Below are 19359 nucleotides of genomic sequence, written 5' to 3' on the forward strand. Positions count from 1 at the left end.
TCCTTTTAGTTTTGTCTTATGATACACACCTTCAAAAATTTGAAAGCAAAAGTTTCATTGGTTGATGTAATAATCACCAGAACAGAATGCTATCAGAACCTCAAATCAAATCAAAAATCAAATATGTTTATTTCCTAATCAAAGGGCCCTTATAGGCATATGAATTACAAACAAAATGGATAATAGACAAAACATAAATTAAAATACATATTTAGAAACAATATGAAATTTAAACAATAAAAAACCTTCTAAGTGTAGTATGGACACAGGACCTGGATTTAATGTGATTGGTTTATTATATACTTTTTAACATTTTAATGTTTTAATGTCATTTTAACACTACATCATATCTTTGCATGTGTTTCTCTTTAGAATTAAAGCTAGTGAGAAGAGGATTGTTTCAAATGAACTTGTTGGGATTTTCTAAATTATATAAATAAAAAATTAAGGGCATTGTTTTATTTTAGGGGTACCCACCTGTACAATGTATTAAGAGTGATTTTATTAGAGTTTGATAGGAGCTTTTGAATGAAAGTAAAGATAAGGAAGTTCATAGGACCACCTGGACCCCATTATTCATAGAAAAATGTTTAGTGTTGATGGAAGGTCTTTGAAAGTCACTGATAAATTTATTGACTTTTTGCTGACATGCTTTTTTAGATAACCTCTGATAAATTGATTGAATTTGAGAATGCAATTGAATAGTTTGTTTTTGGTGTATGTGAAATTTACAAGGTTTATTATAAAATTTTATTGAATACCAAATATAGATTTCTTACTAATAGTTCAAAATTTGTTTGCATTAATCCCTTCAAAAATTGGTTATGCTGTAGTTTTAAGTTCAGCTTGTCAAAATCTCGATACATTCTGAAATTTGTCTTCTTTCCTTTTTACAGGGGAATCCCAATCCCATGCAGATTATGTTCAGCTATTAGACGAGGCAGTGAGCCGAGTGCAATCCTCCTCCTCACAAAGTAAAAAATAAAATCGCCTAAAATCTTTCTGCTAACGACTAATACATATTAACTGCTAAATTAGTGATTCTTTTTGTACTGAAGTACTTACTCTGCACTTCTCAATTACTAATGGCTTCATTACTAAATAAACTGGTCATCCGCTGATTGACACAGCCTTAGAGCTGTAGATAACAGTGGAGCAACTGCAGGAGTACAGTTTACATTACTAAATAAACTAGTTACTTATATCTGGCTACTAATCTACTAATATCTCACTTTTACACAGCTGGAATATTTAATGACAGATTATTTAAATTTTCACATTATGACTTTGAATTTTATAGCTTTGAGTCAAACATGACATGATTTATCTTTATGTGCTTTGTAGGAGGCATTCAAATTTACAACATTAATTTTATTTTATTACCAGATATTTTTTAATTATTTATGATTTTTATTTGTTATGAAATTTTTGAACTTATTTTGATTACTTATGTTATGGTTGTTTATTTTATATCAGAATTTGGAATTGAAAAAAAAGCAATAATTTATACTCTTCTTTGTACTCTGAACTACAGTGCATGGTCATCAAAGAACAGAAAAACTCTCGATGAAATATATGATGTTATGACATGCTTAATTTCTAACTTAATTAGTGGTAGTGCAAACATTTTAGTATATAGTGAATCGTTTGCTTCTTTATTTCCCTCCAAAATGTCATTAGATTTGCATGGTAAACAGCATGTTAAAAGTATTTACCATTCTACAATAGCCAGTGTTATATTGAGAATGAACTATTAGAATGAAAAGGTGGTTTTACAAATAAACAAGATATTTTTAGTGAAATAAATGTTATTTTTTATGTTGAAACTTGATAACTAGATTCATTTAATTGGTCTATCAACCAACAAAGAGATAAGATCAAAGCTTTTTTTTTTTTGGAAACGCTGTATGAAAATAATTTTGTAATCTAAGAAAGATGAATTTACATTATTACTTTAGTTTGTGAAATTCTGGCTTTTTTATATCCTTTTCTGCAATATTTGTTGACGTATACTGAACTGTACTTTGAATATAACTATATCCACTAAGAGTTTTTTTTTTTTCTTCAATGTCTAATAAAAAGTTGAAGTTGCTTCCACCTTTAGATTTTTGTCTCTTGATCCCTATGACACACTTTTTTTTTCTTGACTTCTTGTGGACAAGTAATTTCCTGAAATTTATATTTGATTGATAAAATTGATATGTCAAGCAAAAATAAAAAAATAGATAAAAAGCAATCTCATAGGTACTAATCAGAAAGACATTCTTCACAGAGAAGCATTTTTTACCATCAAAGATTGTTTTATTACACCTGATAGATTACAAGATATCCCTCTTTAGCATGAGTTGAAGTTCAAGGTGGCACTTTTTCTAGATCCTTTTCAACCATGGGAGTCAGAACATTAGTTTATCAGCAACACAATGGGCAGGCTAATAATAGTGATAGCAAAAGCCAATGTTATTAATTCCGCTGATTGTTACAAGTAGAGGCTTATCATTTTGGTGTATGTTGTATTCTGAATTGGTCATGTATAGTACTTTTATCTACCTTTATTTTATTTATTTTGCAGGAGCAATAATGCCAGTAAATGGCCCAAGTGGAGGGGAACATGTTGTAGAAATGCCAGACAGTGGGGAGAAAGGACAGGTAAGGGATTTGATTCATTATAAAGAGGGGTGGGAACTTTGACCAGGGTTTGACAAGTAGTATAGGTAATTGAGTGAGGAGAATAGTTTAAAAGATGAAGAGAAATCTGAACTATTGTACAAAGGACAGGTACATGATTTTTGGGATTAGTAGATTACTAAGATAGTAAGAATGTTGTTACTGTATGGTGGTAAGGACCTTGGTCCAGAAGTAAGCAAATTGATTTGGAGCATGTAAAAGAAATATCCAGATCAAGGGATTAGATTAAAAATAGATATTACCTCAATGAGAAATCATTTACAAGAAATGTTTTTGTTCAGAAATTCAAATGATAGAAGGGAATGGTCCTGGCTAAGAAGAAATGACAAAAAATGCCATTGGTTATACTTAATATATTTAACATTTGACATTTTGTAGATATAGGGAGATGTGGTGTGAGTGCCAATGAGACAACTCTCCATCCAAATAACAATTTAAAAAAGTAAACCATAATAGGTCGATGTATGGCCTTCTGTACATGAATTTAATATCTTTTGGAAACCATTAAAACATTATTTGGTGAAAAGAAAACTCATTACCGTATGTTATCAGATTCATAGTTTATCTCTGTTGAGTCCCTATTACTTTTTTTGGAGGTTGCATCATTCATTGTTCTGTATTTTTGAACACCATGTGAATTATATTCCAAAAATAATTTATCTTGTTTCTATAAACTACTTAGATTCAATAGAGGTTATAAAATTACATGAACTATAGTTATGATGTGATTCAGAAATGATAAGTTGCTACCATTCTATTTATGCTACCAAGGATAATCCATCATTTGATCCATTGGGTGATCTTGTTGTACAATTTGAAATGGTAACCTTTATAATGTTGCTTTATTATGGTACTCCTTGGAATTTGGATTCTCCTCATTTTGCATTATTTATACTAAATATTTACCATTTTAATAATAAAATATTGGTATACATATGTGACATTCAACACTTGAAACTTTGTCCCCCAATTCTTCCTTGCTAAACATTACTGGTAATGATACCATGAAAAGTTGCTTCAACTCATTTGGTGGTGGTTTGGGATATTTTATTTTATTCATAATTTTATGCTTTTTGTCTTATAAGAGGAAGGAAATGCTTTATATACTACTTCCATAAAGTATGCGTACTATCAATAATTGCTTACTTTCCCTCGTTTGGAACCCTGGTGGATATTTATCTCATTAACTATCATACAGTATCTATTTTTTTTCACAATATATACATGACAATGTAGTTAATCAATTTTAAAGATCATGATATCAGTTTCATAGCCATATGCATTTTAGTCACCTACAAATAGCTTCACTGTAGTAATGTAAAACCATTGCATACAACAACAAACAATAACCAAACACTGTAATATTTTAGTCAACTTATACCTTGTCCTTCTTTACCCTCCACTTTCCCCTTTTCCAGAAGAAGAATAAAATATGAAATGTATTAAAACTTGCATGTTTTATATAAAGACTTTTAACAATGTTATTTACTAACAATAGTTTGTAATATTTGTACTAACAGGGTATATGTAATATTTGTACTAACAGGGAATATTGGCTAAAGCTAGAGAGTTTGTGCAGGCTAAACTGCCTACTACGTTTTACAGAGACAGAAAGGTGACAGCATGTTCAAACTTGGAAAGGGGTTCAGAATTATTTTATTTTATTACGTATGGCAGGTGCTGAGGGAATCAAATTTATTATTTTGATTTTACTGTCTTATCGACTGCTTTTGTCATAGGAATGCATTGAGATATATAAACACTTAAAACACAAAATCTCCAAAAATGTTATAGCATAAGGATGATCATATACTTTGTCAAATGTTTTGGAGTAAGCAAAATGAAAAGAAATAAGGCTATGTTTTGCCATTTATTTGCAAAATATTTCATTTTGTTTTAGATGTACGTTTTTGTACTTCCATGTATTCTTCTAAATTTTCCTTTACAACAATGTAAAGGGCTATTAAGCATTTGAATTCAATGATATTTGTACAAATCATAAAAAATCTTTCTAGTTTATAAATTAAATAATTAAATTTTCTAGTCTAGGTTTCATAACCTTTCTGATTTTGACACTTAGTTGAGGAAATACAGAGCGAGTAACCATATCTCTTTGTAGCTTGTAATTGCATGGCATTTTAGTAGACAAGTTCAAAATACCTTAATTTTTGTTGAAAAATTCCTGCATGGTTTGAGAATGAATTTTGATTTTGATACCAATTTTGTTTTTGTTTTGTTTGAAGCAACCCTTGCTTGACGATGTATCCCTTACTTTGGAAGAATTGCCACCATATCATGCAGTCTGGATGGAGGTTGATATTTGTTTGGAATATTAATATTAAAGCACTAGTACTTGTTTTCACATGTCTTATTAATTACTACTTGACATGACTTAACCTGCTTCTGTTAGTACTACCTGTAGTTTGGATAATTATGTTTGTGGTGTGGTTATGCTTCATTCTCAACAGCTATTGGTTATTGCAAGTTTTCCCACTGAAGTGAATATTCAACTGGTTGATATTCAATAGACTGGTCAGCTAATAATTTGCAACATACATGTGGTACAATCTTTCAACAATAAAACAAACAAATTTTATTATATATTAAATTGTTGGGAGGAAAAGTAAGATTTTATTTTAATAAATCAAATTTGATATAAATTTCGCAAGAGATTTAAAGAGAACTCTTAAATCACATGCACTAACTAATCCTTTCATTTTAAATCTTTAAATATTATTAAAATAGATAACTGTACCACATGTATGTACAGGTGCTAAGATGTTTTAGTAGCAGTTTGTAGCTATTGTTTTTTTTATCATTGATGCTTCTGAATTATTTTACTATAATAACTTATCATGGCCAACTGTCATTATGATATTTTTTGCCATTTATATATACATTAAAGTCATTTATTCTCATTTGAAAAAATCATTTCATCATTTGTTAATCATCTTAACAACATAAATGAATGGACTATATTGTTGTGCTATTTGGAAGACAGTTATGGTTTTGAATTACTTTGTGATCTGGTTTTAATGTTTAACCCTTGATGTTGATCTCACACATTGGCAAACAAATTTAGATTTGCTGCAAAGTTTGAAAATTGTGTGCTCTGGCACCTTACATGGTTATTGAGTAAACTCTGTTGACATTGTTTCACTAACAGTTTTATTTGTTATTCTATAATAAGAAAGGATTTGTCATTTCAGGCTGAGGCAGCAGAAGCAGAAGCTGACCTAGATTGGTGGTCTAAATACTATGCATCTGGTGACCCTAAAGACAAGGATAAGTGTGCTAAATACTTAAAGAAAGGCATGGATAAACTCAAGGTAATAATTGCAGTTTAAGTCAAAATTTCACCAAGTATTTAAATAGTTCTATTTATACTGGCCATGTATGAAATTTTTGTCTTTTTTCAACAGAACTACAATTAGTCGTTCTTGATATTTGCTATCAATCTTCATGTGAACATGCTATACTGTGTAATGCATTTTTAGGTTCATTCTTGTGTATCATAAACTTAAAGCATGTGTTTCTTTAGTGAGCAATAGCTTCCACTTTACTTTATTTTAAGTTAAAAAAAAAGTGAGTACAAAAATTGCTTGTGAACCTATCCAATGTTTTATTAGTGTTTATATTTTTGTTTGTTTCAGATTTATGACACGGAGTTGGAGAAAGCTGACGGTCATGGAGACTTTGCAGATTTCTGTCATTCCTTTAACTTTAGTCGAGGGAAAGACGAGGAGGATGAAGAATGCAATATTGTAGGAGAATTGAAGGTAGAAATCACATAGATATTATAACTAGACTAATTTAAATTACAAAGTAGACCGTTAGTGAGATCCACAAGAAATCATATAGTTTTGAATGTTTAATATTTTTTTCTGGGTCAAAAAGCAACAAAAATGGTTTTAATTTCCATTGCTAGCATGTATCATTATGGTGGGTATTTTATGGGTGTAAGGGAAACATGGAAAAAACAACATTAAAACATGTTGTAATAGAGATATTTCTTATAGAAGATCACTTGACAAAATCATGTCACCTCATAGTTCATATCTAATGAACCTGTATTTTGACACATTAACTTAAAAAACATTTTTTATTGGTCAGAATTGTTAGTCTTCAAAATTATATACAGAAGCATAAAAAGGGTGAAAATAAGATAAATGATAATAGATATATTTGACTCCCTTTGATTATCAACATCACATATAAATAAACCATTCCTTTCAAAATATTAATGGCATCATATTAACCTTTTTTTTCCTTTTTTAGGGAGGATTCAGGGTATATCCTCTTCCTCCAGATCCCAATGAACCAGTACCTAAGAAGATGTTTAGTACTCTACCACAGCCAGACCCAGAGGAGTGTACCATTAGAATCTATGTTATAAATGCCAGTGATTTACAACCTGCTGACAGTAATGGAAAGGTATGCACAGTTTTCTCCCTTTTAATATTATGCTTCAATGTTCTAACATGATATAATCATTATAAGAGAAATAAATATTGAAAATACAAAAAAAATATAAGTTTTATTTGTACTATGTTTTATATGGTTTTCAATATTTCCTCGGCTGAACATACAGCATCATCTGTGTCCCATGGAAACATTCACCATTTATTTATACCTTAAAAGTATTTTTTCTCTTCCATTTTAGGCTGATCCTTATATAGAGATCGAGCTTGGTAAAAAGAAGATAAATGACAGAGATGATTATGTTCCAAATACCACAGATCCTGTCTTTGGAAGGTATGATTAAATGTTTGGATTGATAAACATGATTACTTATGAATTTTCTTAAGGAGTTTGTTCAGTGGCAATGTAGTCTTTAGGTGGCTTCTTGACCAAAAGGGGTGTAAAAGACTTGTAACTGCTAATATATATAGTTTTTGAAATGATGATAATACTTTACTCAGAAGAAGTACTAGAGAATAGCAGAGACCTCCTGATAGTTTAAAAAAAAAACCAAAAAAAACCATTAAACTGTTTGTTAACATCAGCCTGTTTAGTCTATTATTCTTGTATTCTTGTTTCAATTATTCACAAGACCTGAATAATCTTCATCCATTCATAGTGAAATTAGTAAAAAAAAATGTGACAACTGCAGATGACAAGCTTTGGTTTTGATTGATTTTTGGAGATGAAAGCAAAATGTATGGGCATAAAATTCACTTAACACACACTTGATAGGGTTAATGTTAAATTCTTTAAATAAAGGTGTTTTTTCAGAATGTTTGAGTTAAATGCTGTATTACCTGTGATGAAGGATTTGACCATTCGATTGTTGGATTATGACATCATCAGTAGTGATGATTTGATTGGTGAGACAGTTATTGACCTTGAAAACAGATATCTGTCCAAGCAGAGGGCAACATGTGGTATACCTAAGACTTACTCAATGTAAGTGTTGTAAAATTAGAGTGATCACACTTTCAATAAACTGTTCTCCTGGATGATTAAGAAAGAATGAAATCTTGATATATACCATTGTACATTGTATACTTATTGTATGGGTATGAGAGTAATAGTAAGTTTAGTGTCCTGAGGAGCAACTTTTGTCTTGAGGTGAAGCCAAGGGCAATTAGTTTTATCCGAGGGACAATGAACTTACTATTCTATGAATACCCAGTCAGTAGGTGTTTTATTATATGGAAAAAAAACAACAGACAAATAAATGGCAGAGATAAATCAACTATCGTAATATTTAAAAGAAGAAACCAAACCATAAAGTTTACTTCATAGATATGTTCAAATGCTAAGGCTATGTCTTGCACCGACGTCAACCCTATACTAGATACAATAGATATATCACTACATGATTACTCCAGCATTATTTTCAAAATCCTCCAATAGCGCAGCTGCATTTAAAATTCCGCAAAATAAAATGACGCTTGCAGTCAAATAGTTTTACCCAGGTCCAATAGTTATAATTTTTTTACCAGTCCAATAGTTTAAAGCTTGGAATTTGAAAAATAGTGAAAATATAGTGTACTTATTTTATATAGAAAATGATAACTCAGAGGTATAATAATTTCTAGTGTTGGACAGTACAGTGTATATAGGACTTCAAAAACTAAAAGAATATTTGTATCTTTGGTTACTGAATTAAAACTTGAAATTAGTTTAAGAATACAAACATAAACTATTGAAAAAGAGGTTCCATTTTGTTGAAAAAAGAAATGAAAACATGTCAAAGCTATTTTAGCGAAAAGTAAAAAGATAATCTGTACTTTTGTCCCTTGTTCTCTTTCAGAGCTGGTATAAATCAGTGGCGTGACAGTCAGAAACCAAAGGAGATTCTAGAGATGTACTGTAGAAAGAACAATATAATAGGACCATTGTTTCATGGAAACAACAGTGTTAAAGTAGGCAGCAGGGTTTACAATATCTCAGATTTTGGTAAGTTAGGAAAAAATAAAAAATATTGAACATAAAACTTTCTGCATATGTCTTTTGTAGTCCCCCAAAAAACAAAGATTGATTACTTCAGGAAGGACTTATAATAATCCAAAAAGGGTTAACTCCATATGTTATGACCTTTCCACTGATTACTTAGTTGGCCATTTGTAAATTTTGATGAATTGAGTACGCTTCAGTTAGTATTTCACTGTAAACTTGAAGGCTGATTGCTTCACTTAAAAAAGAACTTTTAGGTGATTAACGCTATAGCAACCTTCCTTAAAGTCTACCTCTTTGAATACAAATATTTAGAGTGTATGCCTAAAATTACATTAATAATTGTCAGTAATGTTTGTTGTCATAGGTGTTGGTTCATTTGTCTAGTATAGTAATGCATGTTGCAAAATTCATGTCTTTAAATCAATAATGAGATTACAATTAGACATATCCCAACAAATTAAAGCATAATTGACTTTTAAAAATTTCTGTCATTATCAATTTTGAATATTTGAGAAAAAAGTCAGCTACCTTGTGAAAGTGACCTTAAACAATGCATAAGTGTCACTGATTTATGTGATTTTTTTACACTTTATACCTTGTGTATGATATATGAGCATGCTATCTCTCAACCTGTTAATCTTTTATTCGTTCATATTAAAACTTGCACTAAGGGATTGAACAAGTATAACATGACGGTACCCAAATTACACCTATTTTGACAGTTTTTTCACCTACGTTTTTTTATGATCAAGAAAAAAATGTCCATACTGTGTTTATTTTGTAGCCCTATCCTTCTTTATTGAATAGGTACACCAGTTTAATTTTTAATCCATATTGAGTCATAAAAAAATTGGTTTGAATCAACCTCCAAACTATCCATGATTCTGTAATGAGGAGTACCCAAATTGCATCCATGCATAAATTCACATCGTCAAAAGTCTAGTAACCGAGCTTTTGTTTAATTTCTTCAAATATTTTGAACAATTGGATATTAGTCCATGCTTACTCTTCATATTTTACGAAATGGATACTTATGATATATTGTATTTGCTTATTTGCCTATCACGTTTTGATGACGTCGCATGGTGACCTTTGCGTCCATTTTACTTTTTCAGTAAACAGTTCATCTGTTGATAAATATTGTTAACGTTTTGTGTATATCTAACTATGTTTACTTATGTTGAAAGACGTGCATAGTATCAAATCATAAAAGTACAAATTGTTTAGTCTCTAGGAAATTTTACAAGATTTCCTTTGCTATTTATTCTAAATAGGTGCAATTTGGGTACTCGGTGCAATTTGGGTACCCTTACGTTAAGTTTATATGAGTATTTCGGTCACATTAACCTATATTATAAATTTTGTACTCAACAATTAACTATTAATTTCAGAAAGCCAAAACAGATCAAAGAAAGATTATCCAAATGATGGACCAATAGATGAAAGACTAGCTCTTCATGTACTGAACACATTCCCAATTGTCAAGGAACACATTGAATCTAGACCACTGTTTAATCCAGTCCAGCCTAACGTTGAACAAGTAAGAAACAGTTTTGATTTACTTTTAAACCAGTTCAATTTCATATTAAACAGATATTACGTATATTGTAACTACAATCTGTTCAATTGTATCATAGATTTATTAAAAGTTTGGAAACACACCTAGATAAAATTCTGCAAGACCAAACTAAACAATTTAATTGTACCGTGGATGAATTGATGGTTAAGGAACACGCTGAAATAAAACTTATCTAAGAACCTAATACACTTTTCAATTATAACAATGAATTATTGATGGTTTAGGAACTAATGAAATAAAACTTCTCTTATTAAGATGTAACTGTTAACTAAACCATTGGTGATGATTATGCACATATATTTAGATTCTTAAGTTCGACAGCAGTATATCAAGTTCACTCTGGAAGAAAAAAAAGCATACTAATTGTAAATACATGACAAAAATTTATGTGACTTTTTATTTTCAGGGAAGAATACAGATGTTTGTTGACATATTCCCTACCTCCCTTGGACCCCCTGGTCCACCATTCAAGATAGAGCCCCGTAGAGCAAAGGAGTAAGACATTCATTTTATTTGAACCTCTTGTACAATATATATTGGCCTTTAACAATAATAGATAAATACAATATGCCTCAGTTTATTATAACCATTCTGACAGATATTATTTTCAAATGATGGTAAAACATTCAGGCAGCTGATAGAAAAAAAATCATCAAGGTACACTTTTAAAACATGTGACAATAATTTAGTGACTGAAAATTTCATGCCTTAAGTTCTTATCAGATTTTAATTTGATTCATGTCAAATATTTGCAGATTTGAAAATCAATTTAGTTTGTATAGAAATTATGCCCCTTTTTGATTATAAAAGATATGGAAAATTACAGTATATTGATGAGGTCATTGGCTACTCTGTAGCAACCTTGTTGATTCTCTTATGTGATAAAAACAAAGACTTATTGAATACTTTATTTCTGTAGATATGTGCTAAGATGTATTATATGGAACACAGTAGATGTCAAACTTGATGAGACGTCACTGGTGGGAGAATCTATGAGTGATATTTACGTCAAAGGCTGGGTATCTGGAATCGATGAGAAACAGAAAACAGATGTACATTACAGGTTAGTAGAAAATTTATACCAGCAAATAAAACTGCTAACTAGCCTCAAATTTAGTATTTTGTGTTGTACTGTGGACTCATTTATTTTTCGTTGAGTGAAGAAACTTTGTATTATATGCAAATATTTGATTTCATGATTTTATCAAGTTCTGCATAGAAGCTTAATGAAAATTGGTACTTAAATGAAAATTTAATGTCATGGTTGACCTGTAACTACAAAATCCATGAAAATTGGTATTCTATAAATCATTATTAATCTACAGTATATATTTGATACATTTTCAATAAATACTCTGGATTCATTAGTTTTCCTGATTCCTATTTTCACAGATTTACTAAGGTATCAATGCATAGTGAATTTACATGTTAAACAAAGCACACATTTTTAATAAACTTGTCGCGAAACCTATTATCTAAGAAAATACAATTTTACCTTAATCCGGAAAAACTTGTAATGCATGAAACTAAATAAATCCAAAGTATGCAAGTGTGTAATTTTGTACTTCAGTAACATTTTACAAAAGAAAACATATCTTTTTAGATCATTTTGCCAAGTGCAGCACTTATTACATTTTTTGGTAGTAATGCAAATCAAAATGGAAAATTCTAAGATCTTAAAAAAGAAAGATCAAGAATATGAATGTGTAAGAAAAAACTGCCACCTTAGGTTTTCATAACATTCAGTAGTAAAAAACCTTGTCATCAATTGAGTAATACTTATGTTTGTATTACAGATCATTAGATGGAGAGGGAAACTTCAACTGGAGATTTGTCTTCCCGTTCGAGTTTATCCCTGAAGAACAGCAAATGGTTATCAAGAAAAAGGTACATTACTTAAACAAACAGTTAGATGAGAGTTTTTTGCTCTATGTTAAAGGCCTCACTGTGACTTTGAGATGAAAAACAGCAATAAAAGCACTGTTCCATTACTATTTTGTGGATGGATACCCGATAACCTTTTTTTAGCTCACCTGGCCCAAAGGGCCAAGTGAGCTTTTCTTATCACTTGGCGTCCGGCGTCGTCCGGCGTCGTCGTCGTCGTCCTGCATCCGGCGTTAACTTTTACAAAAATCTTCTCCGCTGAAACTACTAGGCCAAATTTAACCAAACTTGGCCACAATCATCATTGGGGTATCTAGTTTAAAAATTGTGTCCGGTGACCCTGCCAACTAACCAAGATGGCCACCATGGCTATAAATAGAACATAGGGGTAAAATGCAGTTTTTGGCTTATAACTCAAAAACCAAAGCATTTAGGGCAAATCTGACGTGGGGTAATATTGTTAATCAGGTTAAGATCTATCTGCTCTGAAATTTTCAGATGAATCTGACATTCCGTTGTTTGGTTGCTGCCCCTGAATTGGTAATTTTAAGGAAATTTTGTTGTTTTTGGTTATTATCTTGAATATTATTTTAGATAGAGATAAACTGTAAAAAGCAATAATGTTCAGCAAAGTAAGATCTACAAATAAGTCAACATGATCAAAATGATCAGTTGACCACTTTAGGAGTTATTGCCCTTTATAGTCAATTTTTAACCATTTTTCATAAATCTTAGTAATCTTTTAGAAAAATCTTCTCCTCTGAAACTGCTTGGCCAAATTATATGAAACTTGGCCACAATCATCATTGGGGTATCTAGTTTAAAAATTGTGTCCGGTGACCCTGCCAACTAACCAAGATGACCGCCATGGCTATAAATAGAACATAGGGGTAAAATGCAGTTTTTGGCTTATAACTCGAAAACCAAAGCATTTAGAGCAAATCTGACATGGGTAAAATTGTTAATCAGGTGAAGATCTATCTGCCCTGAAATTTTCAGATGAATTGGACAACCTATTTTTGGGTTGCAGCCCCTGAATTGGTAATTTTAAGGAAATTTTGCTGTTTTTGGTTATTATATTGAATATTATTATAGATATAGGTAAACTGTAAACAGCAATAATGTTCAGCAAGGTCAGATTTACAAATAAGTCAACATGACCAAAATGGTCAGTTGACCTCTTTAGGAGTTATTGCCCTTTAAAGTCAATTTTTAACCATTTTTCGTAAATTTTATATATCTTTTACTAAAATCTTCTTCTCTGAAACTGCTGTGCCAAATTGATCCAAACTTGGCCACAATCATCTTTGGGTTTTTTTGTTTAAAAAATGTGTCCGGTGACCTGGCCATCAAACCAAGATGGCCGCCACGGCTAAAAATAGAACATAGGGGTAAAATGCAGTTTTTGGCTTATAACTCAAAAACCAAATAATTGAGAGAAAATCTGACATGAAGTAAAATTGTTAATCAGGTCAAGATCTATCTGCCCTGAAATTTTCAGATGAATTGGACAACCTGTTTTTGGGTTGCGGCCCCTGAATTGGTAATTTTAAGGACATTTTGCTGTTTTTGGTTATTATATTGAATATTATTATAGATATAGGTAAACTATAAACAGCAATAATTTTCAGCAAAGTAAGATCTACAAATATGTCAACATGAACGAAATGGTCAATTGACCCCTGTATGAGTTATTGACTTTAGTAGTCAATTTTCAATCTGCTTCCTTTGTTTAATATTCACATAGACCAAGGTGAGCGACACAGGCTCTTTAGAGCCTCTAGTTTTATTACAGTACAAGAATTGTAAAATTTAACAAATTGGGTTTGGTTGCCAATAATTACGGTAGTTAATGTGGTTAATGTCAAAACTAGTCCAGAGAAGATTACTTTAATATCTGTTTAGAGCCTGAGCATTTTAGTTATTCATCATTTTTTTGGTTTGGAATATAAATCTTCATTATATATTTTTATTTAGGAACATTTCTGGAGCTTGGATGAGACAGTACAACATCTTCAACCCATTATAATGATGCAAATCTGGGACAATGATATCTTTAATCCAGATGACTTCTTAGGTAAGTTATATTAAAATTGATGTATTATCAATAGGTAATTCCAGTTTGAGGACTTTATAACAAACATTACGTATTAATGCATTGTTTTGGACCAATAACTTGAAAACATTTATTTTCATTAAAAACTTTGTTTATATATCTTTTATTGCACAATATATCTTATTTTGAAAAAAAATAACGCTATGTTTTCATCTTGATATGTGATGGCATCTTTTACAGTTACTCAATATATTTTTTATTATATTTCAGGAACATTATCTCTTAACTTGAATGCAATGCCTAAACCAGCAAAGTCCAGTTCTAAGTGTCAATTAGACAGACTTCCAGACTTTAACCAACAAGTGGAACTCGTTTCATTGTTTGACCAAAAACGTCTGAAAGGTTACTGGCCTGTTTATGGCGAGCAGGTTGGAGAAAACGGTGAAAAGACAGGCCAAAGGGAACTTACAGTAAGTATAATACTACTATAAACACAAGATAGCAGAAGTTTATAGTATTGATAAAGCTACTATAAAAGACAAGATAGAGGCTACAACCAATACGTAGAAAATTACTGATAAGACAGCAAGAGAATGGACTTTAAAATCACCAGGTGTGAGTTATTGAACAGCAAAAAATGTTCAGGAAGTAAATATAAATCTATTATACTTGTAGTTTGCTGAAAATAAAAGAATTGTGAGAAGTAGATGAAAAGCATATATGACTTTTTTTTTAATTTCAGGGAAAAATAGAAATGGAATTAGAGTTAGTAACAAAAGCAGAAGCAGAAGAGAGACCATCAGGTCAAGGTCAGGAGGAACCAAACATGAATCCTAAACTGGATCCACCAAAGTAAGTTGTTGTTTAACAATAAATATACAATCAAGTGTGGTTATTTTGTTTTTTCCATTCATTTGTGTTCTTTGTTGACTTAAATGTACTTTCTTAATGACTTTGTTGACTTAAATTTACACATTTAATGACTGTTGAATTAAATGTAGACACTTAATGACGTTGTTGACTTAAATGTACACATTTATTATGTTGTTAACTTAAAAATGCAAGATGGATGATGGTAAATAATTTAATTAATGTTGTTGTGCCATGATTTATAAAAGTATATCAATGGATGTTGAAAAGAATTTAAGGCTTTCAATAGCTAAGCAGCTGAACTCTTGAAAGGAATTTTGATTCTATCAAAAACTTTATTTCAGGCAGCTGCTAAGATATCTTTTTGCATGAATTTAAAATGTCAGATGCAAGTTATTACATTTATCATCAATTTATTTTACAGACGTCCAGAGACCTCCTTCTTTTGGTTGGCATCACCATGGAAATCATTCAAGCATATAATTTGGCGTAATTACAAATGGTGGATCATTGGTTTTATTGTGCTAGTCTTGGTTCTTCTCCTGTTATTCCTGTTCATCTACTCATTACCTGTAAGTATTACCAAAATTAAAACATTTCATCTTCATCTTCCATTTATTCTTGTAGATTTGAGGGTGACCTTGCGTTGTAATAAAGCCTCCAGTTTATGCAGTCTGCTATAACTTCAGTGTAATGTGTGAAAAATAATTTTAAAAAAACTTTACAAAATATAAATATATATATTTAAGTCTGAAAATTACACACAACAGTTTTAGAGTTAGATTTTGTGCTGAAATTTATTTGTCTGTTCCTCAACGGGATTCAAACTCACACCTTTGACACACCACAGCACCAATCGCTTAGCCTAATGTCCAGCCCTCTAGACCACTCGACCACATCTGCTTTATAAAAATATAACTTTAATAGTCATAGTGTTACCTTGTCACAGAAGGTGAATTTAGTGATAGACATAAGACATGTGTTTTAAGCTGTGTAGATGTTATATTATAATTTTATACACAATGTAATCTGACTCAACAATTTTTATATATTGTATGGGATCATGATTCAATTCATACATATTTATATGTACAAGTTGTTAAAACTTCTGTTTTGATATGATACTAATACCTGTTAGTGTTTTCTGTTAATAAGATTTCAGAATATTGTTTCTTTTTATTTTTCAGGGAGACATTTCTGGGAAGATAATTGGCAATTAATGATACTGTCTGAATCACCTTTTTGGTCTGAACTTTAGAAATGTTAATAGTGGTAAAAGTGTGGTGTTTGTCAAAAGACAATAATGAATGTGAACAGCAACTATTGCATTATTCAATACAGTTTTATTAGCTGTAATGACAATTGTTTTTTTTACTGGATAAAAATATCGGCTGTTGATCATTCATGTGAGATTTTAAACTTTATGTACAGTTAGACCAATTATATTCTAGATCCTTTACGATCATAAATTATAGTTTGTAGAATAGTATTCCATTAAATGAACATCTAGTTGGATTTATCTTCAGTTAAAAAGTATTAAACGCTTAATAATTTGATACAGATGGGGAATCTTGAATTTTTTAAAAGGGGTCATTTGCAATATTGGTGGACTAAAGACCCAAATAGTCCTTAGTGGATTACTACCACATTTAAAAATAAAATACCAAGAAAGGAAGGTATTTTTGAGACCTCTTCTCCACCAATGTATTATATGTCACGGTCAAGAAGAATTGGTAAGGCTGTAGTCTGGGCCAAATACTTTTCCATCAACTGCTCTGGAGCATCAGACTAGTGGCTAACAGTACAAACTATAAGGGTACAAGCAGCTGTAGGTTGCTTTTTCTTATTTAGTCTTATTATGTATTGTTAAAGGGTTTCAACTTTTCATGTATAACTACTTACTTACTTTGTATTAGCATTGAGCTTATGTATTAATTGTTTTTAACATAGGTCATTGAAATGAATCTGGAAGTTCAATGTTTACTATGGGAATGATGGTACAATTGAGCAGAATGTTATAACAAAATAATTTATTTTTATATGATTCTTTTCTTTTTTAATAAAAAACCAAATTAATTCTAAATCAAAAATTACATTTATCCTTGCAGAAATCAAATCTGTTGTTAAGATATCTTTTAAAAGGTCAGATCAAATTTAATTACAAATATGTGAGTATGTCATAACCTTATTTAGATACACTTTATCGCTATTTGTCCGCCATTACTGGACAACACGCTGGTTCCCATAATATTTTGAAGTCATAATACAAAATATCTGAAACTATTAGGGAGAAGTGATTGTTGTATGATGTCAATAGTTATGGCAGGACCGATTCTTTGATCAGCCGGGAATAGCAATAAGGTGTATACATAAGGTTCAGATAATATGAAATGATAATTGTTTTTAATTTACTCTATAAAAAAATCAATTTAGATTATATTTGAACATTTATTTAGAAAACTAGTCAAAAATATGTTACTTGTATTTTTCTATGAATTTTAATGTACATTATGTATAAAAATTGCAAGTATCCGGTACATGTATTTCTATCTTTTGCGTTGTAATTGGCATTTTTGATATTAAAAGCTTTTAATATTTTAGTGAAACATGGCATTGGTTACTATTTTATGAATTTTTTAAATGATTGTTTTAGAAGATATATGTAGCATGACAACGAATAATGTGATGTGTTTGTAATATAAATTTGATATATACAATCTAACTTTTTGAATTTATTTTCATAGTTTGTGATATTTTGTGGGATCTTCCTTTGAAGAGATATTGTTATGGGACAGTTTCACTATGCAAATATGTTATCTTATTTATATAATTTTTTTTTACATAAAAATAGTGTTAAAAATGTTCAATTTGAAGTTTGGCATTTTTTTTTTATCCTGGTCTATGAACCACAATTTTCTAAGTGAAATTGTTACTGTTATTAGATAAAAAGAAGCAGGGTTTAACAAGATGAAAGAAGTTGTTTTTAAATGGTGCTTTTGAAGATTGTCTAAATATTTTTTCATGTGGCTGTGCTGTTAAACCTTTAGAAAAAAACACATTTTTCACTCAGAATTATAATGTACTTCCTGGTTTCAGTTTATCTAACACATGCAATACTCTCCCTATAACTTGATAATCTGTGATATGCCATTGTTCGAAAAATTAAAATAACCATACTTAAACCTCAAAATTTGTAATGATGCTCATTTATTTTATGTCATTATTTATTATAGACACATGAAAATGGACAGTAGCACATCTTGTTCGATTTTTAAAAACATAAAGGCAATAAAATACTTCCATATTTTTTTTTTAAAGATATTTCAAGTAACATTAAGTTTGAGTGATTTTTTTTAAATTATTTCAGCGATTTCAAGAAACTTGAATCTTTTTTTTTAAATATTCTATGACAGAACTTTATATGATGTCATATAAGTTTATTTTTGTTCTCTAAATCTTCTAAGTTTATGCAAATAAAGTTTTCTTGTCCTTACAGATCTTGTACTATCACATTTAATTTACACATATATTGTTGAGATATTATTAGGCACACTGCTTGTATTTGTTATATAAATCATAAAGTGCAATTGTATCTATAGGACTGTTAGATCTTTAGTTATATACTTTGATATATTCTTTGTAGATTAATTTATAAATATAATCAAATAATAATAAAGTTGTTCTGTTATTGTTGTATTTATTTATAAGTTATTATAACTTGTTGTCTCTCCTGCATTGAAAGTTATGGAAAGTGAGACATAATAATTGGTCTTCCTGTCAAGATGATAAGTTGTCAACAATTGTTAAATTTGTATGCTTTTATAAGTTAAGTTAGTTTGATAGAAACAACTTGTGATAGATCATTGATATTCAATAGAAA

At 30.3% G+C, this 19359-nt stretch overlaps 1 protein-coding gene across 5 annotated transcripts in view; it reads left to right on the top strand.

Moving 5' to 3' along the window:
- The window catches only part of LOC134716089 (myoferlin-like), a 77404-nt gene extending 60403 nt beyond the window's left edge, over positions 1–17001 (top strand). For 4 of the 5 annotated variants that reach the window (XM_063578845.1, XM_063578844.1, XM_063578847.1 and 1 more), the window contains 17 exons: positions 897–974; positions 2570–2646; positions 5895–6014; positions 6339–6464; positions 6964–7119; positions 7349–7440; positions 7921–8091; positions 8945–9090; positions 10482–10630; positions 11076–11164; positions 11589–11732; positions 12466–12556; positions 14531–14630; positions 14880–15079; positions 15352–15461; positions 15904–16051; positions 16667–17001. In XM_063578845.1, coding sequence (XP_063434915.1) covers positions 897–974; positions 2570–2646; positions 5895–6014; positions 6339–6464; positions 6964–7119; positions 7349–7440; positions 7921–8091; positions 8945–9090; positions 10482–10630; positions 11076–11164; positions 11589–11732; positions 12466–12556; positions 14531–14630; positions 14880–15079; positions 15352–15461; positions 15904–16051; positions 16667–16699 — 2030 coding nt within the window. In that variant the 3' untranslated portion in view covers positions 16700–17001. The remainder of the gene's footprint in view (positions 1–896; positions 975–2569; positions 2647–5894; positions 6015–6338; positions 6465–6963; positions 7120–7348; positions 7441–7920; positions 8092–8944; positions 9091–10481; positions 10631–11075; positions 11165–11588; positions 11733–12465; positions 12557–14530; positions 14631–14879; positions 15080–15351; positions 15462–15903; positions 16052–16666) is intronic. The other variant, XM_063578849.1, reaches the window with a different exon arrangement.
- The last annotated feature ends 2358 nt before the right edge of the window (positions 17002–19359 follow it).

Source organism: Mytilus trossulus, chromosome 4 (genome assembly GCF_036588685.1).
Source record: "Mytilus trossulus isolate FHL-02 chromosome 4, PNRI_Mtr1.1.1.hap1, whole genome shotgun sequence".
Lineage (NCBI taxonomy): Eukaryota > Metazoa > Mollusca > Bivalvia > Mytilida > Mytilidae > Mytilus > Mytilus trossulus.